Source organism: Mastigoproctus giganteus, chromosome 6, assembly GCF_048544385.1.
Source record: "Mastigoproctus giganteus isolate SK-2022 chromosome 6, ASM4854438v1, whole genome shotgun sequence".
NCBI classification, from domain to species: domain Eukaryota; kingdom Metazoa; phylum Arthropoda; class Arachnida; order Uropygi; family Thelyphonidae; genus Mastigoproctus; species Mastigoproctus giganteus.
In genome coordinates, this window is record NC_143580.1 from 62,828,912 (window position 1) to 62,851,236 (window position 22,325).

A 22,325-nucleotide genomic window follows, 5' to 3' on the forward strand; every position below is an offset into this window, starting at 1 on the left:
GGTAAACTCCTCTTATTATTTTACTAATATTATTATCAACGTAGAATATATTGAGTATTACAGCTCTGATTCATACTATCTAATTAATTTTTAAACTCTTATTGACTAAATCATTCACTTCCTGTCTCTCCAGTAGTAAAAAATCGATATACACAATTATGTGAGATTACTTGCTGGCTGAAGAAGAGGAGTGGTGTTCAGTAGCAAAAATTTGACTTGAACAAAGTCAAATTGTGCCTCCAGCCTATCCAGCAGGAGCAGTGCCTACATAGGAAGTTATTTTTCTCAAGATAACTCTTCACTGAAGGACAGAAAACTTCAAGTGCCCATTCACTGAAGACATTTTGTAACCCAGACCTTTTTGTTACTGTGCCAAAACACTGCAAGCATGCCTTTCATTTTTTTCTTGTTTAAACACTCTGGGGGTTTTAAAGTGATACACCAGCAAAGGCTTCAGTTTAAAATTTCCAGAGGCATTGGAGATTTTATTATTCATAGGGTTATGCTCAGTTAAAAAGCTGGATTTTATCAACATTAAAAATTTATTGAGGAAGATAACCCTTCTGAGCTCATGGAATTCACCTTTAAAGGCCTCACCTGCTTCTTTATCAGCACTATATGCCTCTCCATGCCTTACAAATTTTGATATTCATCCTGATTTTGAAACGCTTGAACCTGCTTTTGCTGGCTTTGTCTTCAAAGTGCATAACACTGCCACTGGTTGATGGAGATTTAAGTTTCAGATTATCTGCTTAGCATGTTCGCAGATAAATTTGCTAGGCACTATGTCACCTGCATTTCCCTTATCCATATTAACAAGTCTTTTAATTTACACATTAAAATTTCTGCATAAGAGCAGAGATTTTATTGTGGAAATGAAAACACTTGTTAATACGGATAAGGGAAATTTTTTAGAATGCCCTTTTGTTTAACTATTGTTGAACCCTTTTGTTTAACTATTGTAGAAATGGTCAATTAAAGGAATTAAAGGTCAATTAATTCAAATTCATGCAATAATTTTTACTCCTACATGTTTTTGTGTTTTTTTGTTTTTTTTTTATCATGTCATGCTTCAGTTTAATGGAAATTTTGTTTTTAACATGCACTTTAGGAGCCATAGTTTTAATTAATTTCAATTTATTTAATTAAATTAATAAATTCAAAAATAACCTTAATTAAATTAATTAATTATTCATAGAGATGCACAATGTTTACACTAAAAAACTGCATCAAACAGAAGATAAACAAAGAATAACAATACCCATTATGTATTTCAAAACAAAGCAGGGATGTTGTGTTGAACAATAACAAAGATGCTGATTGGCTGAGAACAATCATATGAGAATGTATGAGTGACATTCTGCACACTGATTGGCCAAGACTCCACCCACAACTCTGGAAATTTCCCCCCATGTATTCCTACAAATATCATCGGTCCTTAAAATGAAAGCTCTTGTTGTTGTTGTTTGGTTTTTAGGAGCATTAGCAACTAAGGCCATATTGCTCCGGGAATATGCGGTGGTCATTCCCTTGACTTTTCGCATCCTCCATATTTGGTGGTGACGGGCTCGAACCCCGGTCTAATCAAGGAGCGTGTGCTACGCACTGCTGCTCCTTCCCACCTGGCTACGGAGGCACCCTGAAAGCTCTTATGGAAGATAAATGGTTTCTGATAATATCAGATGTTGATGTTAATGCATACTGAGATCCAGCTCTATTTCAGTGTTGTTAATGGGTGCTGTATAAGTGATGGAATTCAAATGACTCCCACTGGTAAAAACTCTCGATTCATGTCTGGGAAAACAAAGAGGCCATGCAATGGGGTCTCCAAGGCCTATCCATTTCACAGTTAACTGCACATAAAAAACATATGCATGTTGACAATCCAATGTTATATTCTGCTTAAGCCCCATTCTATTTTCTTTATATCAAGTTTAGTCTGTACAGGTAGCACAGTGGTATCATCCTCACTGTCCTCCCCACACTAGGTGGTAAAGGCCAGAGTTCGAATCACATCGATGATGTGAGGAACTTTTATGGGCTTTTTTCTCTCTGTGACTGAGTTAGTCGGTCTCAGGTCCCCCCACAGAAACTGGGGTTTTTGTCCAGCAAAACAAGCAAATCAACCAGAGAACACACACAATTTACAGACACAATAAACATGGGTATATGAATTAACTTTCCGAGGTTGCCATAATGTAATAGTTTGGATTATATCAAGTTTGTCACTAAGCTTTAATATTGTATTTCTTCTTTTCTTCTCTCTATAAGGTTTATTAACTTTAGGAGCCATAGTGAGGGGTTTTTCATTTTGAATAAATGTAATAGTGGTATAATCTGTGATATCTGCAGAATTCACTTTCAAAATGGCGAACGTAAACAAATACACTAATCACGTGACTTGTAGTTTTCTTTTTCCAGCACTGTAAGACATTGTGCTGTATGTAAACATTTGATCTCAATGTGCTATTAGCTCAAATGTTCCATTGTTTGGGGTGCCATTATTCAATAGTCTACTGTATAGTGTTTTTTTTGTTAAACTAAGTAGCCAAAGTTCCTGTTTTATTCAAATTTTGAATGAACTTAATGATTATTTTTAACAAATGAATTACTAATCATTCAGTAATACTCATCATTAGTATATACAAACCAAACATAAATCCATGATGTTCTAATAAGGCAGCAAGCCCTTATGATCACTAAACTGCAAAAAAATATTTGAAGTCATTCCAATTCTTTTTTTTTTCACGAATCAGAATGTTGCTGCAACATTATACTTCAGTGCATACTTTTTTGCTGTTTCTCTTTATAACCAATGCATCATGTAAATTATCCTATATGAAAAAATGTTGCAGAAGGCTGACTTGTCACACTCTCTGAAATATCTCATGGAACACGATACCTCTCCTACATAAGGAAGCATGGAGGTTTTAGATGAAAATAAAATGTGGCATCAAATGTTTTAGGAAAAAAAAAAATTGGTTTCCTGCCAAAACAGACTTGGTTCATTTGATGGGACTTGACTACCTGGTGAAAAGTTATGACAAGAGTTGTAACTTGACACTTTTCTTTCCAATTTCTATACATACAGCATGCTATGTTTCATCTAATTTTGAGCATTTAAGCATATTCACTTGGCTGCCTCATCACATACATTTACATTTTAAAATGCCTTGAGCAATGTAAAGTGTAAGGATCATGCATTCTTTAAAGCAGGAATATGCATAATACATTACCCATAAATAGTTAAAAATACAGTGAACCTCGGCTTTACAATTGGTTCACTATACAATCAAATCATGTTACAATGGACTCACCACAGTAAAGTACTGTTCACTATACGATGTGTAGTAAGTGCTTGGTCATTGTGATCACATTTGTGAACTGAATTTTAATTCTATTAAACAGCAATTCTAATTAGTGAAAATAGGAGGAATATTATCCATAGGCCATAAAAGTAAAGATATATTAAGCATGAATTTACCCTTTATTACCGTATCAAATAAAAAAATTAAATGATACGTGAAAATCGGAATAATTAATAAGTACTGTAATATGTACATACTAATTGATTGACATTTCTGTTCACTGACATTTGTGGGTGGGGGTTAAAATTTAAAACACTAAAAAGATCATCAATCAATAACAAAGAATACGGCACACACAAATTGCAAGTAATATGTACATGCAAGTGAGAATGGAGTAACAAGTCACGAAGCTTTAAAAATGGGAATGAAGAGAAGATTCTGAAAATTAATATTTTTATATGATTAAAGATTCCATGGAAGTGTAAACACATTTCACCATAATAACCCACAGAATTCCAGCTGTGAGTATTATCACAAATTCAATAAGATCGAGTTTACTAACCGTTTATGACAGATTGCACTAACAGAAAAGCCCAATGAACAGGTGACTGCTAATTGTTTTTATTGTTTTATGGTTGTGACCTCCAGCAATCCGACCAAACCATGTGATGGTTGGAGACAATCGCAGGGTAATCTCCAATGCTGCGGTCTCCTGCCCTGATTAAACGGCATGTTGTCCCAATTAAGCGAAGTAAACCTTGGCTATTTTCTCGATTGGGAACAAATTTTTTAAGATTTGTTCCAAATAAACGGCTGCCCCGATTAACCAGTGGCCCAAATAACCAGAATCCACTGTATTACTATTACTTTATTTTTCTAACATCTTATATTCATAATGTATAACATAAAAATAATCTACTAAACCTTGCAGAGAGCAAATCTTTCAAATAAGGCTTCAGAAGTGGTGATTCACAAAGCAGCCACAAAATATTTAAGGCTGTGCTACGTCGTTCACTAGTATCTAAAGGAGATGACAAATTCCCAAGTGGTGACATTGTTCCTAGTATAAAAAAAGAAGAAAAGAATAAATAAACAAAAAACATACAGGGTGTTTCACAACATGTGATTGGTGCATTCAGGATTCATTTAACACCTTAAAACAACGAATAAAGCTTACATAATTGGGTGCATGATTTTGAACAGTTATGGAGCTATGAATGCTTGAATGTTAAAAAATGGCTATGGAGTTTTAAGTGGCAAGAAATAATAAAAATAAATAACAAATAAGAAGACACATACCTAGTAAAGTTTATTCAGACTAGGTACAGGCATATTTCTTTTTTTTTATTATTATTTTTTACTATTGAAAATTCTACATTTTAAAATTCAAACAGACATAACTCTAACTGTTCAAAATCTAACATGTTTACATGAACTTTCTGCACTGTTTACAGGTCCTGAATTGATCCAGTGCAGTCCATGTTGTGAAGCCCTGTATATATATAAAAATGAGAGAGAAAAAATTTTCAAAAAGGTATTATACAACTTGCTCTAATATGAAATTGATATTTTGAAGTAGTACAATCCTAAAGATGTTTATGAATTTCCAAATGACCATAAAAAATTAAACCATTAATTTACTTGTTCATTCAGAGAGAGAGAAGCTACAGATAAAACAGCTCAGGTTATAAATGCACAATCAAAATATCTTAATCAATTATAATAATTGATTAACTTACACAAAACATCACAATAATATAGTTATATTAATAATTTTAGAGCAGTAATCAAAACACTAATTTATAATCTATTTACACCGAAAGTGATTTTATAAATATCAATGTGTGATAGAAAGAGATCACAATTATTAGTATTCAGTAAATTTAAACATCTGGAAACAGGCCTACTGTATACATTGTGGTTTGAAAAATCCAAAGAAATGATTTATGCAGGCTAGCCTTGATTAATGTGATTAATTCGTGCCACAAGTGCATTGTGCAAAACGGAAATGCATTAATCAAATTAATAATCAATAGGAAAAATTATAATTGGTCCGTGATCATAAATGTCCATAAAGAATTTTAAAAATACCTTTTAAGTAACTTTTTAACTGTATACAATGTAAAAGATAATGAAAATAATTACATAATTAAATATTTATCGCATAAAGTACACAATGAGAAACTATTTGTTATGGAAATATTTGTACAGATTCGTTTGAACAGTGCTGCTTTCTTTTTTTTGCATCAATCAATTTTTCAATAGCTGACAACAATCTGCTCTAGGCCCTGGAAAAATAAATATCAGAGAGAACCTCAACCCTTTTGTTTGACGCTCCCTGTGATACAAAAGATTTCATCTAGTTCTTTTACCGTTATATCCTTTGCAGTAACATTTTCATTTGGCTTATTTAAAATTTTTTTTTTTTTTTTTTTTTGCATTTAAAAATTAGAATTTTTACATGCAAGTCTGCACGTGACTTTATTAACAGGAGACAAACAAGTAACATGTCCGCTTCCGATGGAATATACCGAGGTCGGCAGTGGGCAAAGGCTTGTTTATTGCCCATCCGACGACGCATGGTAAGCTTAGAATGCGTTTCAAATCTTTTTCAACTATTACATAAAAAAAAGATCGTGTAAGGTGAAAAGTAGTACAATTTTTTCAAATAGCAGTAACTGGAAAACATGTTAATCGAACTCATGTTTTATTATCCTGAAAGCTAGTTATAATGAAATTTGTAGTAATCAAGAAATTTATTTTATTAAAACAAACAAACAAAGTAACCCTCCATTATTTCCAACAATAAAATAAGTTAAGATGTTGAGATAAAATCCATTAAAATCAAAAACATGGTAGCTTTCAAGGCTGTGCTGCCTTCTCATCAACCAAATAGTACATGGCACTATGTGACATAAACAGCAAGTTTGTCATGTAATAGAGAAATGAAGACAATGATGCGCACACGCATGCACGCAAAATGCAAATAATCAGGATCTGGTGGTAATAAATGATGTGCACTGGCAACAATATTCTGAGAATGCCATTGCTTGTCGAACTGTACAATGGCAAAATTCATGAAGGGCGTATGTGTGAACCAACAATTTGATGAGCATTTGTGCATCAGCCAACGCCAACACATCTTCATAATTCTATCAACGTGACAAACTTGCTATTTATGCTGCCTTGTCCCATGCACTATTCCACTTGATGAAAACGAACAATGCCATGAAAGCAACTTTTTTTTTTTTTTTTTTTTTTTTTGACTGGCTGAAAGGAAACCTCCGCACATCTATTTGGCAACCATCATTCCTCAATTTGAATTTATGCCTCCTCTCATGTGCACAGTCTGAGCAAGGGCAAGAATTCCATCAGCATTCAGTTTGCTCAAGCCATTTAAAGTCTTAAACATCCTCAATCAGATCACCTCATAGGTGGCTGCAATTTGCAAAACTGAAGCCTTTCTTAGTAGGAGCACCCCTTTGTTCCCCTGACCAATCGTTGCTCTTCTATGTACCCTATTTTTCTGTTTCACTTTGTTTTTTTTTTTCTATGACTAATAGAAATGAAAAGGAAATATAATTATCTTAAATTAATTACTAAGATTATAACTTTATAGATCACTTTATGAAGTTTATAAAACTTTATATATTTATTACTCTTTCCCCATATACTTTTTTATGTGCATATTGCTTCTACCATGTCTGTCTGTATATCCATCTGCATGTAATAACCCAACCCCTAATGGATGAACTTTCATAAATTTTATATTTGGCTCTTTTGGAAATATCTGTCAACCCATCCAAAATTTCATTAAAATCAGAACAATAGATATCCAACAATTATTATTTCCACCTGCATGTAATAAAATACTCAACTCCTAATGGATAGATTTTCATAAATGTTATATTTGGCTGTTTTAGAAACAACTCTTGAGCCATCCAAATTTCATCAAAATTACACCAACAGAAATCCAACAATTATTATTTCTTTGTCCATCCATATGCATATATAAACTTGACTCACAGTGGATGAATTTTGATGAAATTTTAGTTTAGCTCTATTACACAGACTTATTAAGATATCCCAAATTTTATTAAAATAAGGCCAATGGAAACCTGGCAATTGTTTTTCTTTCTTTTTTTTTTTATGCACATCACATAGGCTATCCATATACTGTGCATTGTAACCGAAACACTGGATATGTTTGTTGCCATGCAGCGACTGGGGGAATGAATGGATAATGTGGTGGATGCACAAAAACGAAATGCCTTAAGTTCCTGCATAGATGCCATCGCTTTTTATTCTTTTTTTATAAATCATATAGCACTTTGCTAATGCACCTGAAATGTAATGCACTATCCATATTATCAATTTACTTATTTAAGTCCCTCCTTCTCTCTATATATATATCTCTTCACAAGCAACCCCACATTCCTCAGACTTACATAAAAATACATGCAAAGCACACACAGACTGTCTAAAGCTAACAATACTGGGTTAAAATTGCTAAATAAGCTAACAATGCTGTGTTAAAACTGCTTAATCTGTGAATTTATTTTTTCCATATAAATTACATGGAAAACAGCTAGTTTCTATTTGTTTGATTTTGATGCAATGTCTTTAAAATTCTGTCTAAGAAAACAATACATATATAAAATTTCATGAAAATCTGCCCATTGGGAATTGTGTTGTTATATACAGATAGATGGACATGGTGAAGACAGGGAGTTATGCACATATATTAGCATTAGCAAGGGAGCATGATGTAAGAAAGCAAGCTTATATAGCACCAGCCAAAAAAAAAAAAAAAAAAAAAAAAACCCCGTATTTCACACATCCCCTCGCTCCAAATGTTTGTCAAGTTCTGCCTTGAATCTATTTAAGCTATCAACTTCTACAACGACAAATGAAAGTTTATTCCAGCAATCAACCACCCGCTGGCTAAAGGCAAACTTCCGCACGTCTATCCTACAACCGTCTTTCCTCAATTTGAATTTATGCCCTCTCAGGTGAGGTGATTATTCTGAGCAAGAGGAAGAATTCCATCAGCACTGAGCATGCCCAAACCATTCAAGGCTTTATATACCTCAATCAGATCAACTCTCAGGTGCCTAGTCTCCAGACACTGTAATTTGCAAAATGTAAGCCTTTCTTCTTAAGCACAACCCTTTGTTCCATTCATTAATTTTGTTGCCCTTCTCTGTACTCGTTCCAACAGCTCTACATCCTTCTTCAAATGAGGCCAGACCTGTATACAGTAATCAAGGTGTGGTCTGACCATTGACAAGGGGATAATCACCTCCTGATTCCTGCTAGAAAAATCCCTGTATATCATTGACAGCCCCAGGGCTAATCTTGGGGACTATTGTGAGCGTTTATATTTTGGCCGACTGGAATAGTAAAAGGTTAGTTTTAATTTTTGAAATTCTTAAGTTGTGTGCTATTTTATATTGTTCAAAGCACAAGTTGCTAGACCTAGATTAGTGGCCCTACATCCACGTCGTCTGGGGCGGGCGGTAAGGGGTGAATCCCCTGCCGGCTGAACGGGCTTATTGAATACTGGTGCAGAGGGTTGCGTTGAAAATTCGCATGAGTATTTCCGTGCCCTTTCTTGTTGGTCCTAAGCTCTGGGACCCCAGTCCGTTTGACTTGGACTGGGGAACTGTTTTTAAAGTTTAGAATTGCATTTGGAATTGAATTGTTGGATTGTCGCTCCTTGCTCTTCGATATTGTATAGTTACCATCTGTCGTTATTGACTTTTGGTTTTTAAAGTGTATATAGTGTTCACTTTTATGTTATACAATGTCATCCAGTAGTGAGTTAGATCCAATGAGCCAGGAAGTTGTGTCAGCTGCTTCTGAGTTGACAGAAGAAGAACGTGATGAGATAATGCAAAGTATTCTCTCACAAGCACAAGACTTAGCAGAAATTGAAGTTGTTGCTGGTTGTTCTTTGTCTGCAACACCGGTGAAGTGCGGATCGTCATCGGTTGGTGGGGCTCCGCGGATAACGCAGACCGACTCAATTGCTTCTCAATCGGTCATAGAGTCAAATAATAGGAAAAAGAAAAGAACTAAAGGAAATGAGTCAGATGGTAGTATTACCAAAAGAACATCAAAGAAAAAGCAAAGAGCGGACAAAAAGATAAAATCTAGTCATGAAGATTTTCAGTATGTTCAAAAACAAAGAGAAAGATTGTACTCGTTTTTGTGGGACAAATTAAGCAAAGTACCATCAGCCTCCATAAGAATTATCTTGGAAATGTGGGACCAATTGGAGGCAAAAGCGTATGACGTATTTACAGAAAATATACTATTAAAAGAAAAGCTAAAGAAAAAGGAAGAAAGGGAAAGAAAGATTCATATGCGACTGCAGCAAAAAAGAACACTGAGTTCCAAGAAAAGCCATCTAAAAAGATAATATTGAAGGATGTGTCCCAAAAATATAGAACGAGTGAACAAGTGAAAGAAGATGTTCTAAAAGAAATCCGCCCTATCTTAAAATATGTTAAGGTAAAGGATATAAGGCCAATTAGAGATAGAGGAGTTATAATGGAGAGAGCAACCGATGACGATATTGCTGAGATCAAAGGTTGTTCCAGATTGAACACCTTAGGACTAAAAACTACAGTGCCAAGATTAATATTGCCTAAAGTTGTAATCTTCGATGTAGAAAAAGGAATTAAAAAAGAAGATCTACCGCAAGAACTATGGTCAAAGAACTTTAAAGAGATGGGAATGAGCGAGAAAAAGTGTATTGAAGGAATAGAAGTGTTAACAATAAACAGGACAAAGGATAAGGACACAGAGAACTGGATTGTTCAGTTCAGCCCAAATGTATGGAAGAGGGCTAAATGCAGAACAAGATTGTTAATTGGTTGGTCAGCGAGCAGGTTCAAAGAGATCTTCCCAGTAACTCAATGTTACAAGTGTATGATGTACGGCCATGTAGCAAAGTATTGCAAGAAGGAAACGAATTGTGGTCACTGTGGCGAAGCCAAGCACTCCTATAAAGAATGTCCTAACAGAAATAAACAACCTAGTTGTTGTAACTGTAAGAGAAATGGTGTTGGAGCAGAACATACCGCAGTAAGTAAATCCTGCCAAGAATATAATAAAGCTCTGGAAATGTACAAAAGAAATATTAATTATGGGTAAAACAAAAATCTTGCAGTTGAATGCCCAAAGAAGTAAAAGTGTTGCTTTACAAGTAAACTATTTAATGGAGAAGGAGGACATGGCTGTGGCACTTCTCCAGGAGCCCTATGCGGTTGGAGAGCAGGTAAGGTGTTACCCGAGATCATATAGAGTCGTTTTGGAAGGTGATTTACCTAATGCAGCTATAGTTGTTCGGAGCAAGCAATTAGTGGTTACAAAAGTGATCACGTTATGTTATAAGAATGCTGTATGCTTAGAACTTATTGGCGACTTCGGAAGGCTCTATGTGGTTGCTCTCTACTGTCAGCATGCTGAAAGCTTAGAAGCAAGCTTGATATACTTAGAAAAGTTACATAGATTATTGGGCACTGAGGGAGTTGTCATAGCTGTGGATACCAACTCCAATTCTTCACTTTGGGGCAGTGAAAACTCTGATGACAGAGGAAATCTACTGGAAGAGTATATAGCTGCAACAGGAGTGGAGGTCTTAAATGTACTGGGGCATCCTCCAACATACAGCACGGTGCATGGCTCATCTTACATAGATGCAACTTTTGTTACAGGAGCAGTAAGAAATAAGATCAAGAATTGGAGAGTGCCAGAAGGCTTAACCACTAGTGATCACAACGCGATTACGTTTGAAATTGATTCGCAGAGTGATAAAAGGGAATGGATTAACCTTGAAAGATTTCTAATTAAGGATGCTACATGGCCAAGATTTGTAGAAAATTATAATAGATTAATGCTAAGAGTTTGCTGGGATGACCTGCGTGCTGAAGATCATGTAAATAAATTAACCAGTGTGATTACACAAGCCTGTGAAATAAGCATGAAGAAAAGAAGTATCACTTCTAGACCTGTCTTCTGGTGGACAAATGAACTGACAGTTTTAAGGAAGGAAGTTAATCAACTAAGAAGATTGTGTCAACGGCAAAGAAGGAATTGTAACTTAGATTTAATAAGTAATTATATTGATCAGTATAAAGAAAAGAGACGTGTCTATGTAAGAGCAATAAATAAGTCTAAATTGTGTCATTGGAAGAAGTATATCGAAGAGCAAGGATCTAAAGATCCATGGGAAATTTTAAAATTAATTAACAATAAAAAGAGACAAATGGATATAACAACAACAATTGGCAGTGAGAATGATCAAACATTAAATTGGGAGCGATCTGTGAACAGGATACTGGACGATCTATTTCCTCCATTAGATAATCAAGAACAAGAATTGAATAATTTGCACCATGAAACTTTTGAAGAAGGTGAGGAGTGTGAATTCACACTAGAAGAGGTCCAAGAAGCAATAAGACGGGCAAAATTGAAGAAGGCGCCAGGTTTAGATGGACTTGAGGTCGCCGTAATGAAAAAGGCGTTTGAACTGACGCCAGAAATATTCCTGGGAATGTATAATAAATGCTTGGAAGAGGGTGTCTTCCCGGGAGCCTGGAAGGATGCACACGTGAAGCTGATAATAAAAGGTATGGATAGACTACTGAATGAGACCGGAGCATACCGACCCATTGCTCTACTTCCTGCCTTGGGAAAGGTTTATGAAAGACTTTGCATAAGTCGCCTAATGATTAATTATGAGAACAAGTCTATGTCCTCTAGGCTTCAGTACGGTTTTAAAGCCGGAAAAAGTACTGAGGACGCTTTGTACAGACTTGTCGAGACGGTTGAGGGGAGCAGTGATAGGTATGTTCTGGCTGTGTTTGTTGACTTCCGTGGTGCATTCGACAGGCTCTGGTGGGAGAGCATCCTTCTCAGGATAAGAGAATCTGGTTGTTCACAGAATCTCTATCAAGTTTATAAAAGTTACTTTCATGACAGGAAAGTTATAATAAGGAACAATTACAGGGAAATTGTTAAGCCTATGCACAGAGGATGTCCTCAAGGATCTGTAACTGGACCACATGTATGGAACATGGTGTTCGATACCTTCTTACAAAATATATTTGAAGGAGTAAGCATGATAGCGTACGCAGATGATCTGGTGATGCTGATCCAAGCAAATCCTCGTTCTCAACTGGAAACCAGAGCGGAAAACGCACTGAGTTCGTTGAATGAGTGGTCGAAAGCAAACAAATTAGAAATATCCAAGAGTAAAACCGTTCAAATGCTGGTGAAGGGCAAACTTAGTATGAACAGGCATCCTACCGTTCGAATAGATGGTGAACCTGTAAGCTATGTAAAGACAACCAAATACCTGGGTGTGCAGTTGGAGGAGCGGTTATTCTTTACTGAGCATGCCACATATATAAAAGATAAGACAAGGTTGTTATATGCCAAGATAAGAAGGATAGTAAGGACAGAGTGAGGCATTAAGGGACGTTCTCTAAATATGTTGTACCAATGTTTATTTGTCCCGATTCTCACTTACGCATCTGGAGCGTGGGTACAACGCATAGATAAAACCAAGATCCAAAAGCATCTCATACAAGCACAGAGATTTGCTCTCCTTGGCATCACACGTGCATGCAGAACTGTTTCCTCTGATGCACTTCAGGTTTTGGCAGGAAGGAAACCAGCTCACCTTGAAGTACTAATGCAAGGTTTAATATATTATACCAAGAATAATATAAGGAAAACTATACTGGGTGTGACTTCTAGCCCAGTAGAAGGATATGAATATACAAGAATGGATGTCCGAGAAGAAAAGAAAAGAATAGACTCTGAAATTACCGGACTATGGCAAGAAGGCTGGACGCATAGCGAGAAGGGCAGGCAGACTTACATGTTTCTTCCTAATGTGAGAACGGTAGAGACCAGATCTAAACCCTGGTTACAATTTGGCCTTCATGCGGCTTTTTTAATAACAGGACACGGTCTGAAATACAAACTATTTCAGCTTGGATTGCACCATTCCGGATTATGCTCATGCGGTGAAAACGAAACATCTAAGCACTTGATGCTTGAGTGTAATGCTTACTTGGAGTTAAGAACGAAATTAGAAATTTTTGTGGGAGAATTAAATGAGGATCGCTTGGAGGTCCTGTTCACAGATCGTAGCAAATTTTCATTGTTTAATGAGTTTATAAATGACCTGTTTAGAAGAAGAGCTTTCTTAGATAGTAGTGACCCACCTCCCTGTGGTTAGGGACGGGAACTACTCTGATCAGAATACATAGTTCCGAAATATAAATGTATTGCTCCTCAGAGTAGGCTAAGAGGTCACTGAAAATTTTGAGTTAGAGTTTGAGTTTTAAATTTTTAACTATTTAATAAAATGCTCCAAAATTCAGACGCCAAAATTTTTATGATCCTAGCCATGGATGTGCTTAGGCATGGTAATGGTAGGTTCAGGTATTTCAAATGTAATGTATATCATTGACAAGACACCATGAGCTACTCTTGCAGACTGTCTGCTCTGCTCAGAAAACTTCATATCTGTCTGCACAATTACCCCCAGGTTCTTTTCATTCTCTACCACTGTCAGTGTAGTACCACATAGTTGATACATTACTCTTGGATTACTGCTTCACATATGTGGTACTTTACATTTGTCAATGTTAAACTTCATTTGCCACCTCTCAGCCCACCTGCTCAACTTTTCTAGATCCTGTTGCAGCAGTGTACTGTCATTAGTGTCAACCCTGCCAACCTTCGTATCGTCTGCAAACATTAAGCCTGATATACCATCATCAATATCATTTATAAATACAGAAAACAACAATGGACCCAACATTGAACCCTGAGGGACTCCACTAATAACATTAATCCACGAAGAGCAGTGTCCACTGATTACCACTCTCTGTCTTCTCCCACTCAACCATCCCTTTATCCATAGCAGCATTTGCCTCCAATGCCACACGGCTCCAATTTCTACAGCAGTCTTCCATGTGGAACAGTATCAAAGGCTTTTCTAAAATCCAAATATATGATACCAAAGTTATTCTTTGCATCCAGTTCCTTTATGACTACATCATAGTATCCAATCAGATTAATCAGACAAGACTTCCCCTTAACAAACCCATGCTCTGTCCGAGCTATAACTGAAGTCTTGTCTAGATGATTCTGCAATGCTTCTTTAACCAGTACCTCCATTAATTTCCCCGGAACAGAAGTTAAACTAACAGGTCTGTAATTACCTGTGTCTCCCTTTGATCCTCCTTTGTGGATTGGGGTCACATTTGCGCATCTCCAGTTCATGGGTACCTCCCCCAGAGTCCAGGGAAGCTCTCATAATAATGGCTAAAGGTTTGCTTAATTCCTTTGCCGCCTCCTTTAATATAACTGGATAGATCCCATCCATCCCAGGTGTCTTTCTTGTGTTTATCTTCAACAATTTCTCCTCCACTTTACTCTCAGTTATTACAAGATTACCTAGCTTACTGCCAGAGCTGAATACACCTCTGGCATTCCCTCCCTGATTAACTCATGTGCGAATGTCGATGCAAAATATTCATTTAGTTTGTCAGCTACTTGAGCAGAATCATCAACAGTGGAACCATCGATATCAAGTGGACCAATCTGATTCATCCCCTTCCTTCTAGAGTTTACATAAGTAAAGAACTGTTTACTGTTTTCCTTTGCGTCCTTTGCCAAAGATTTCTCATAATCTGCCTTCGCCTGCCTAACCTTCTTTGTAACTTGGTTACAGACCAGCTTATATCTATCATAGGCTTCGGTGTCACGTGTTAATTTGTATGTATCCCATGCATTTTTCTTCTCTGTCACATGTCTAATTAGTTCATCTGACATCCATTTAGGCTTAAATCTATGTGAATATGTGAATAAACCTAAAAAGGAATGCTCTAATAGGACACTATATTATACTACACCATGATAATTCCAAACCACACACAGTCCATATGATAGATGAAAACTGCAGACCTAGGTTGGAGCATTTTGCCTTGTGCTGACATATAGTCCACACTTGGCTTCATCTCATTTTTTTTTTTTTTTTTTTTTTCAATTCAGCCATATGAAGAGATATCTTTGTGGAAACATTTTTTTTAATGATGATGAGCTGAAAAATTTGTGACAGACTATCTTCAATGGCAACATCCATCATTTTATGATAGATATATGAGTTGGATGGAATGACGGCAAAAATGTATTGAAAAACAAGGCAGATATACAAAATAATGTATATCTGTGGATTTGTGCAATAAATTATATAAATTTCAACTTTGTATCTATTGTTTTCAAACTTTTATGGCCAAAGAAGCATTACTTACGGACTCACCCTTGTGCATACTATACAATGTTACTGAGTGCATAAAATAAGATCGCTCAATTTAATAAGTTTTGATGGGTGTACAGCCAATACACTGTGCATACACAGGTGATTCATTAAACCCTATACTGAATATTAAGTATTTCAGTACTGAAACAGTCAGCAGTTGTTTTATATATATAGATACATATATATATAATAACTTGGTTCATTGCAGAAGACAAAACACAATAATACAAGGTTTGTTTGTTTGTTTGTTATTTGGTTTTTAGGAGCATTATCAACAAAGGCCATATTGCTCTGGGAATATGCGATGGTCATTCCCTGACCTTTCCACATCCTCCGTATTTGGTGGTCACAGGCTCAAATCCTGATCTAATCAAGCGTGTGCTATGCACTGCCGCTCCTGCCCACCTGGCTACAGAGGCGCCCATAATACAAGGCACCTCCCCCCCATGACACAAGCATATGGGAGTTTACATTTCAGGGAGGGATAAAAAACACACATTTAGCTCAGCAGTCTAAAAATAAAGTCACACGAAACAAATAGCATCCAATATTCACACCTTAATAAGCAAAGTGGAGATTCATATCCCCCCCCCTCATCACACAGTCCTTAAGCCTGCCAACATTTGCTTCTTCAAGGAGATCTATGGCATTAACCAAGCATGGCATGAATCAGGATTGATATGCACTTCACAAACAGATTGAAGGCAACCTTAAAAAAAAAAAAAAAAAACAGGTGCCACATTGCTCAGTCACTAAACTAAGGCAGGTTAGCCATGTAAAGACTAACCTAGTATTTGCCAATAGATAACATTCCATGGATACCACATGTTTTTATTTCTTTTTATATCTTTTATGCTCATAACATCACACAACAGTTTGAGTATGGACTTCACAACAACCAAGTTCCAAACATCTCTCATGGCACAAAGATTAAGATTCTTCTGAAGGACTGTCCTGGAAGGCTGTACAGGCAACTTTAGTTTACCGGACAACCATTTCAGCATCCAGAATCCAATCCAAAGTTAGGTTTTAGATTGAACTGTGTTCTTACTGGTGAAATAGTTGCATCATGCATCATTACAGGTCCCACACAGAGCAAGAAATATTTTAATACCAGATTATGGTTCAGATGTCCGTCTTAAAGTTGCAATAGGCCCACAAAGGTCTGATCCTCACAGAAGCAAGATGATTTTAAAATTGTCTGACATCGAGAACAATACCTAAAAACTTAATTGAGGAAGATGTTACCAGTTTTTGACCACTAATAATTAACTTCAGGGGGCACAGATGCATGGGATAAGTTTGAAGGTCACATACATAGACATTCTTTGATTAATTCTTGCCGACCTTACTAGCCGGGTGGGTAAAGTGCCTGCCTGGCAACCCAAAGGTTGTGGGTTCGAATCCCACCTTGGGTTTGGATCAAAGTACTGCAAAAACTTTGGGAGGTGCATTATGGCCACAGAAGCCGATGCGCCAACAACTACAAAAAAAAAAAAAGATTAATTCTGAGCCCAAAACAGCAAAACTGAAATCCGAAAACTCAGAATTAAAATGGAGTAACATTCAAATAAGATATTATTCACTACCTGTAGAAGTAAACCCATAAGCCCACACAAGTCTGAAAAACCACTACTAAACAGGATGCACAAATGGAATTGAAGGCAAAGGCTACATTGAAAAAAATGCATGTAATTGTAACTCCAGCATTCCAAGCAAGGTGAGTTTGTCCAATAGAATGTCGCAGGCAAGTTACCACAAACCTATTGATACCATAATAAACAGAAAGAAGTCTGCTAGCAAATGTATGCTAGTAGACAAACATGAGTGGTATAGGAATTAAAAGTGATAAGAATATAATATAGTTATATTCTAATAGTTATATTATATTCTTATCCCTTTGAATTACTATACCACACATTTTTATTTCATATCTTTTATGCTCGTAATGGTTTTATTTTATAGTTATTTTAATGCCTATCCATTTTATTTTTAAATAAATTGTTTGATGTTCAGGTGAGTGGTTGCAATATTCTTATCAATATAAATAAGAAGTTTATTAAAATAAATTAATACAAATAAAAAAGAGTACAATTAAAATAGAATATCATAGGGGCTTAGAGGGGAACAGGTATCCTGTGTGTTATCAGACACTCAGCCTAAAACACTGATGGATCCAATATCTCTCTATTACAGAAGATTTAGGAGAAGTCCGGTTGGCCTGCCTCCCTAAAATCCACTCGTGCACACCTTCTCGATGGTAAGCCCTGTTACGTCACTAAGGTGGCAACGAACGTGTAGAGTGGTTCTCTTCAAGACGCCTGGTCAGCGTGAAGAGGAAAAGACCAAATCCTCCAGCATATGACAGAACAACAAAACAAATGGCCCTCAGTCCCCAGCAGCTTTCACTCTCCCTCTTACGGCAGCGAGAGGATCAGAGTGGAAGCAGAGGGTGCTAAGAATCTCTGGGTACGACCAGGCTGCCATGCACGGAAACTGAACTTGGCCTGTTATAACGTAAGATCGCTCATCGGTGAAGACAGGATATTAGAGCTGGAAAAGGAATTAGAAAATGTGAATTGGAATATCATCGGTTTGGCTGAAACAAGAAGAAGAAATGAATCATAAGTTTATCAAGTGGAAATCTGCTGTATACCAATGGAAACAGTGAAAGGAGTGAAGGTGGAGTTGGGTTTCTGGTCCATAAAGATTTTAAAAACAACATTTTGGAATTCAAAAGCACATCACCAAGGGTGTCAAGACTAATACTCAAGATTTCTAAGAGATACAAGCTAAAGGTTATAATGATTTATGCACCAACATCGAGCCATGATGATGAAGAGGTTGAAGAAATGTACACCGAAATTGAGAGTCTTCTTGACGAGCAGAAAACCCACTACACTATTATTATGGGGGACTTCAATGCTAAGGATGGAAAAAGACAAAACAGCGCAGAAAGGGGAACTATAGGAAATTTTGGAATTGGTGAAAGAAATGAAAGAGGTGAAAGACTTGTGGAATTTGCAGAATCTCAAGGACTGTCAGTAATGAACACTTTTTTCAAAAAAAGGGTGAACAGAAAGTGGACATGGAAGAGTCCAAATGGATTAACAACTAATGAAATCGACTTCATCCTCACTAACAGAAGATATATTGTGAATGATGTTACTGTCCTGAATAAGGTAAATGTTGCAATTGATCACAGAATGGTAAGATGTACACTTGATATAGATGTAAGAAAGGAAAGGAAAAAACTGACTCGAGTAAATAATACAAAGGTCTTTGAAATAACAGAAGAGGAGAAAAAGCAGCGTGTACTGGAACTTAAGAACAAGTTTGAGCTTCTGCAGACTGCTCAGGACCAAGATATCGACGAGGAATGTTACAACTTTCTGAAAGTGATAAAGCCCAAGAAACCTATGGGGAAAAAGAAATCCAAAGAAGAAAAAATTAGTCAAGAAACACTTGCCATGATGAACCGAAGATGACAAATGAAGAGCAAGAAAAACACTGACAAGCAGAAAATTGAGTATACTGAGTTATGCAAAGCCATTAGAAAGAGACTCAGAGAAGATATAAGAAGATTTAACAAAAGAAAAGTAGAACAAGCATTAAGGGAAAACAAAGGATTTAAATCAGCAGCCATGAGCAGTAATACAGAAAGACAAATGATACTGAAATTAAAGAATAGCAATGGTGTACTTATAAACAGCAGAGAAGGCATAATTCAAATAGCAGAAGACTACTATAGAGAATTATACAAGGAGTGAGGGAATGATGCCAGCAGTGAGGAAGATGGATTGCAAAGCAGCAACACATACGACATACCTGATATTCTTCCTGATGAGGTAGAACATGCATTGAAGAAAATGAAGAATCAGAAAGCCCCGGGGGAATATGAATTTACTGTAGAGTTGTTAAAATTGGGAGGAAGAGACATAACACAAAAACTGGCAAGGCTCTTCACAAAGTGCATCCAAAAAGGTGTGACGCCTAAGCAGTGGAAAAATGCAATCATAGTTTTGCTGCATAAGAAAGGAGATAAATCAGAAATTGGAAATTATAGACCAATTAGCTTGTTATCCCACATCTACAAGTTGTTCACAAGGGTCATTACTAACAGATTAGAAAGAATACTTGATGAGAATCAACTGAAAGAGCAAGCTGGCTTTAGGACAGGATTCTCAACTATGGATCACCTTCACGTAATATCACAGCTAATGGAGAAAGCAAATGAATATAAAACACCATTATGCCTGGCATTTGTGGATTATGAAAAGGCATTTGACTCCATATAGCAATGTTTCAGGCACTAGAAAGACAAGGCATAGATACCCCACATATTATGATTTTGAAGAAAATATATGAGAGTGCTACCTCCTTTATTAGACTAGACAAAGACAGTAGGAAATTTAAAATCGAGAAAAGAGTTCGACAAGGAGATACAATATCTCCAAAGTTGTTTACTGCTGCCCTTGAGGAAGCTTTCAGAAGATTAGACTGGTCGCAGAAAGGAGTCAATGTGAACGGAGAGTACCTAAACCATTTACGATTTGTAGATGACATTGTGGTCATAAGCCATGATCCCAAAGAGGAAATTCTTAATCGGTTATGCACAGTTAGTAAGGATTTTGGACTAAAGATGAATATAGCTGAAACAAAAGTAATGATGAACAAGTATGCCACAGAAAGGGAAATAATGATTGAAGGAGCAGTAATTGAAAAGGTGGAGTCATATACTTATCTGGGACAAGTTATTAACTGTAATAATGATAAATGGCTGGAAGTCAAGAGAAAAATAAATTTTGGATGGATAGCGTTCAGGAAATATAGTCATATACTGAAGAGCAATATCTCAGTTTGTCTGAAATGTAAAATAATGAACCAATGTATACTCCCCACCATGACTTATGGAAGTGAAACTTGGGCACTCACCAAAAGAATGGAAGAGAAGCTGAGAACTACGCAGCAAAGAATGGAATGAATTATATTGGGAATCAAACTGTTAGATAAGAGAAACACATGGATTAGGCAGCAAACTCAAGTAAAGGACATTCTTATCAAAACTAAAGAACTAAAATGGTCTTGGGCAGGACACATAGCTCGAAGACATGATGACAGATGGACTAAAAAAATAACAGAATGGTACCCAAGAGGAGCTAGAAGAAATCCTGGAAGACAAAGGCGGAGATGGATAGATGAAATTCATGAGTTTGTGGGTAGTAAATGGATGGCCAGTGCTCAAAACAGAAGGAACTGGAAATTTGCTGGAGAGGCCTTCATCCTGCAGTAGATTGAAAATGGCTGATGATGATGATGATGATCATAGAAGAAAAAGGAATATATATACATAAGTAGCTTTCAAGGCAATATGCCTCTTTGTCAACTTGACAAAAAGGCACTGCCTTGAAAGCCACTTATGTGTATTTATTTATTTTTTCACTTTTATTCAGTTATATATTTTATTGCTTTTACTCTCTTTTCTTGTATGATACTCTATTTTTATTATATTCATATTTATTTGTATTAATTTATTTCAATAAATTTCTCTTATTTATGTGTTTGTCAGTCGATGCAATATTATTTCAATAAGTCTATCCCTATATTCATGTTAACATTTATCTAGCATCCATATCATTTCCCCAATCCCTCCCCTCCACCAGTTCTTGCCTTTTGATGGCCTTGTTGTAATGCGACATCACTGTTTCAAAGACAGTGCAAATACGAGGTTCTTGTATGACAGTCTATTTTAATTATATTTCACTGTCCTGTTGATGAACAGTTTTTTTTTTTTTTTACAATAAACATTTAGCTTACATCTCTTTTGTTGATACTTCTTCTATAATTAATGACAGAAGATGAGTGGGCATTTATATGGTGACACCTCTACCATACATATTTGTCAACGCCAAGCTGAAATCTGCATTTCATATAACGTAGATGTGACGTCCCAGCCAATCGTTGAAGCATTTCTTTGATTTGCTAATGTAACATCTTGCATCACATTCTGAAGAGTCAATTGTAAAAATCACTCCACTTAAACATTTCAAGAGCTGGGAATTTGCCTACAGTAAATATTATACTGTTTTAATATTCTTGCTATCCTTTTATGCACCTCAAAGTTAAAAAGGGATGCAAGCCACAATGGTATTATTTGGATATTTCCTTTGTCCAGAATTTTGCCCAGTCAGAACTTCATATTTATCTATGACGCACTATGGAAAACCAAATGTCCATCTGATTATTTCCCACTCTCTATCATCTCTTCTGCTACAATGCAACCAGACTCTGGCCATTGCCCAGAGCCATGCTGGCTCTGGGTAATGGCCAGAGGCTTGGGAATGACATGTGGAGTAAGCTATCAATTGACCCACACTGTTAACACAATTGACCATTTTATCCATGTATCATAACATCCAAAAATGGCAGAGCCTGGTCACATTCCATTTGTAAGGTAAATGTAATGAAGGGGGAAAGCTGGTTCAAATAGTTTAAAATGTCTTCTTTTTGCCTAGTGAAAGATTACAGTGAAAATATTGCCAAAAAAGTAATTTACCATATGTGTATATGGTAAGAAGTTTCTCTCCTTAATCTATTTTCCAATTCTTCTATGACCAGTCCACACATCTGTTCATACACAACCTCATTAAAAACAAAGATAGTGTAAC

At 36.3% G+C, this 22,325-nt stretch overlaps 1 protein-coding gene across 2 annotated transcripts in view; it reads right to left on the reverse strand.

Annotated features, from left to right (window-relative positions):
- Positions 1–22,325, reverse strand: part of hyd (E3 ubiquitin-protein ligase hyd) — a 670,489-nt gene that overhangs the window by 347,988 nt on the left and 300,176 nt on the right. For both annotated transcript variants that reach the window (XM_090375987.1, XM_090375986.1), the window contains exon 22: positions 4,233–4,368. In XM_090375987.1, the coding sequence (XP_090232113.1) occupies positions 4,233–4,368 (136 nt within the window). The remainder of the gene's footprint in view (positions 1–4,232; positions 4,369–22,325) is intronic.